Source organism: Clinocottus analis, unplaced genomic scaffold, assembly GCF_023055335.1.
Source record: "Clinocottus analis isolate CAN_PGR_092001 unplaced genomic scaffold, fCliAna1.0.p SCAF_10, whole genome shotgun sequence".
NCBI lineage: Eukaryota > Metazoa > Chordata > Actinopteri > Perciformes > Cottidae > Clinocottus > Clinocottus analis.
The window spans coordinates 12,823,865-12,827,276 of NW_027175821.1; the positions used below are offsets into that span (position 1 = coordinate 12,823,865).

General features: G+C 43.1%; 1 protein-coding gene across 1 annotated transcript; it reads left to right on the top strand.

The window, feature by feature from the left end:
• Positions 1-296: 296 nt before the first annotated feature.
• On the top strand, positions 297-1,966 carry sox3 (SRY-box transcription factor 3). The gene has a single exon (XM_068589774.1). It carries the CDS (start codon positions 634-636, stop codon positions 1,534-1,536), a length of 903 nt encoding a protein of 300 aa, XP_068445875.1. The 5' UTR covers positions 297-633; the 3' UTR covers positions 1,537-1,966.
• Positions 1,967-3,412: the final 1,446 nt, after the last annotated feature.

Consider the following 3,412-nt stretch of genomic DNA (forward strand, 5'->3'; position numbering starts at 1 on the left):
AGCATTTAGCCTGCATACATTGCCTATATGCCTCTTCTTCTTCGTGTCCTTCCTTTCAGCGCACATGGCTCTTCGCTGTGTTGGTAACTTATTGAACGTGTAGAAAGATGTAATTAGATCCGACAACACCCGTTCAAAAACAAATTAACCAGCAGTTTTTCCCCTTCTCATCTTCATTATAAAGGTTGTACATCTAAAGCACTTTGCGACCAGGTTGTCGATCTGCACTGCTGTTTTAAAACTTTACCTCTCCCTCCTCCTCCTGACCAAAACACGGCGCTGTGTGCTCCGGTTGGCTCCGCGGTGGATGTGGGGGAGCTGCGCTCTGATTGGTCGCCTGCCTCTCATTGTCACGCTGTCAATCCACATCACATGGTCCGGCCACTAGGCCTATTAACAGATGAGCTTGGAGAACAACTTTGCAGACTTCTGTTGGAGAGCCGTGCGGGACAGAGCAGCTTTGAGCGGAGAGAAACCAGACGCACCTGCAGACACACTTGCCTCTTTGGACACAACTTTTTCCCATCCTCTTATGCGACTGGTCAGTACCTCTACCTCTTTGACTTTTGGCGCTGTTTTGTGAACTTTTTTTTTAATGTGCCTGTGAGTGAACACTAAAAAAAAGCCGCCTAAATGTACAACATGATGGAAACCGAGCTCAAGACCCCGCTCCCGCAGTCCAACTCGGGCTCGGCGCCGGGCGCTAAGAACAACAGTGCCAACGACCAGGAGCGGGTGAAGCGGCCGATGAACGCCTTCATGGTCTGGTCCCGGGGACAGCGGAGGAAGATGGCTCAAGAAAATCCCAAAATGCACAACTCTGAAATCAGCAAGAGGCTTGGTGCTGACTGGAAACTCCTGACCGACGCTGAAAAGAGGCCATTCATCGACGAAGCCAAGCGTCTGCGCGCTATGCACATGAAGGAGCATCCGGATTATAAATACCGTCCCCGCAGGAAGACCAAGACCTTGCTCAAGAAAGACAAGTATTCTTTGCCCGGGGGACTGTTGGCGCCAGGAGCCAACTCCGTCAACAACTCTGTGTCGGTGGGGCAGCGGATGGACGGTTACGCGCACATGAACGGGTGGACGAACAGTGCGTATTCCCTCATGCAGGACCAGTTGGCCTACCCTCAGCATCACAGCATGAACAGCCCCCAGATTCAGCAGATGCACCGGTACGAGATGGCAGGGCTCCAGTACCCGATGATGTCCTCGGCGCAGAGCTACATGAACGCGGCATCCACGTACAGCATGTCTCCGGCGTACACGCAGCAGACCAGCAGCGCCATGGGACTGGGCTCCATGGCGTCCGTGTGCAAGACCGAGCCGAGCTCACCGCCGCCGGCCATCACGTCCCACTCTCAGCGGGCGTGTTTGGGGGACCTGAGGGACATGATAAGCATGTACCTGCCTCCCGGCGGAGAGAGCGCAGAGCATTCCTCCCTGCAGAGCAGCCGGTTACACAGCGTCCATCCGCACTATCAGACCGCAGGGACTGGCGTCAATGGGACGCTACCTCTCACCCACATCTGAGGGCAACAGAAAGAAAAGACTTCAAACTCTAAAAAAATAAATAAAAATAAAGTACTTCGGATACTTGAACTTTTTGGTTGCTAAAGAAACAACGTTCAACAGTTTTGTTCAACATCTATTTTATCTCAACATCTCATTTGAAATGGACCGAAACTGAGCGTCGAGCCCAGCAGAGTAAATTGCATCGCAAAGAGGCTTTTTATCACAAGTATAAGCAATCAACCTATGTAGAAGAATTGGACTTCTATATTTTAATTAATGCCATATTTTCTCTCTATGAAAAGGCATGTGGCCTCATTAAGAGAGGCTGGTGTATTTCAGAAAAGCTGGATGGAAAGTTGGTTAAAACATGTTTACACTTAATTTGTAGAATGTCAGTTGTCTCGACTGTGTCCAAATTTTGTAGTCTCTCTCTTTATTTCCCCCCTTGACCTAGGTTAAAAAGAAATGTTAAGACTGTGCGGGTCGCAAACGCAAGTTTTATTTATAGTATGCATTTTTTGTTTCTTTTTAGCTTGTGAACCCGATGTTTTGTCACGTGAAAAATGTTAAATTTTTGTTTTTGTAAAATGTTATTTTTTGTGATGGTTTTGACAGTGTCATGTTTACTCATTATCATGAACGAAAATGTTTATTTAAACTGACGTTTCTACATATTTTAAGACCATCCTCTATTCTTAAATGCTGAATAAATTTGTACGAAACATGATTCGTGACTCTGTCTTTTGTGTTTAATAGTAGGTTTGGAAATATGGCTTTGTTTGATGAAGTGATTATTTTAGAGGTGTCAGGATCTTCAGACACTGACTGATGGTCTGTTGTTTTCACTGACAAGATTATAAAGATCAAGCAATTTAAATTTATCACATGTTCTCTCAAACAAAAATTGTGTCAAGACAAGTTACAGATATGTTTTTCCTCATTCAGGACATACTATACAAACAATTTGGTATTCCCCTTGCTTTACGAGCCTTTAAGAATGGAAACACAATTTGTGTGGGGTTTCAAACATCCATTTAAAATCAATAATATTACATAATTATAAATATATATTTTTACACTTGATGAAAATAAAGTGTAATCCTCTTTTCATTCTAAAACCAAATTCACTGACGTTTTTCTATATTTATTTGGTGACTATATAAGTCCACAGGTTATCGTCACGCAGTTTAAATGTCTTCTTCATATTTTATCACAAAAATTCAGTTAGTACATTTCTACCTTTCTAAGAAAAAATGAATTAAAGATTCAAGATAAATACCACAAAAAATAAAATAAATGATCACTTTATATTTACAAGTGGTTGTAACCTCACCAATAAAAAATAACATATATGAACTATTAATGTATAAATATACCCATCATAATATGCTCATCTGTGCTTGTTTTTAAAAGTTGTGTGAATCAATGGACTTTGTATGTCAGTGCTGATGCGCCAAAGTATATACAATTTGTGACTCTGTTTGGCATGGAAAATAACACAATAAATGACTTCAACTTAAGTTTTTTAAATAAGTATTTAGCTCTGTTGACAAGAGTTTTTCTCATTTAGTCGTCCATATCATTTCGGCTTCGCGCAGAGAGACTCTTGTCCCTCCGAGTTGGTTCTGTTCAAAGAAGCGATAATCTATATGGATTTCATTTTGGTTTTCAACAAATCACACACTGAAATTGCATCACATTCAATAACTTAATAACCCTCAACAACGCTTATAGAGGCCGACACTAATAATATACAAAGGTGTGTGCAAGAATGGACCGGCCTGCTGTTGCAGTGTACCTCAGGATAAATGAGCTCCGGCCACCAAGAGGGCCGAAGCAGGGGCCGTCCCGCTGGCCTTCCCACACTCCCTGTAGGACTTGATCCACGGCTCAG

Coding starts and splice junctions, on each gene's coding strand:
- sox3 (XM_068589774.1), top strand. CDS start 634: ATGTACAACATGATGGAAACCGAGCTCAAGACCCCGCTCCCGCAGTCC.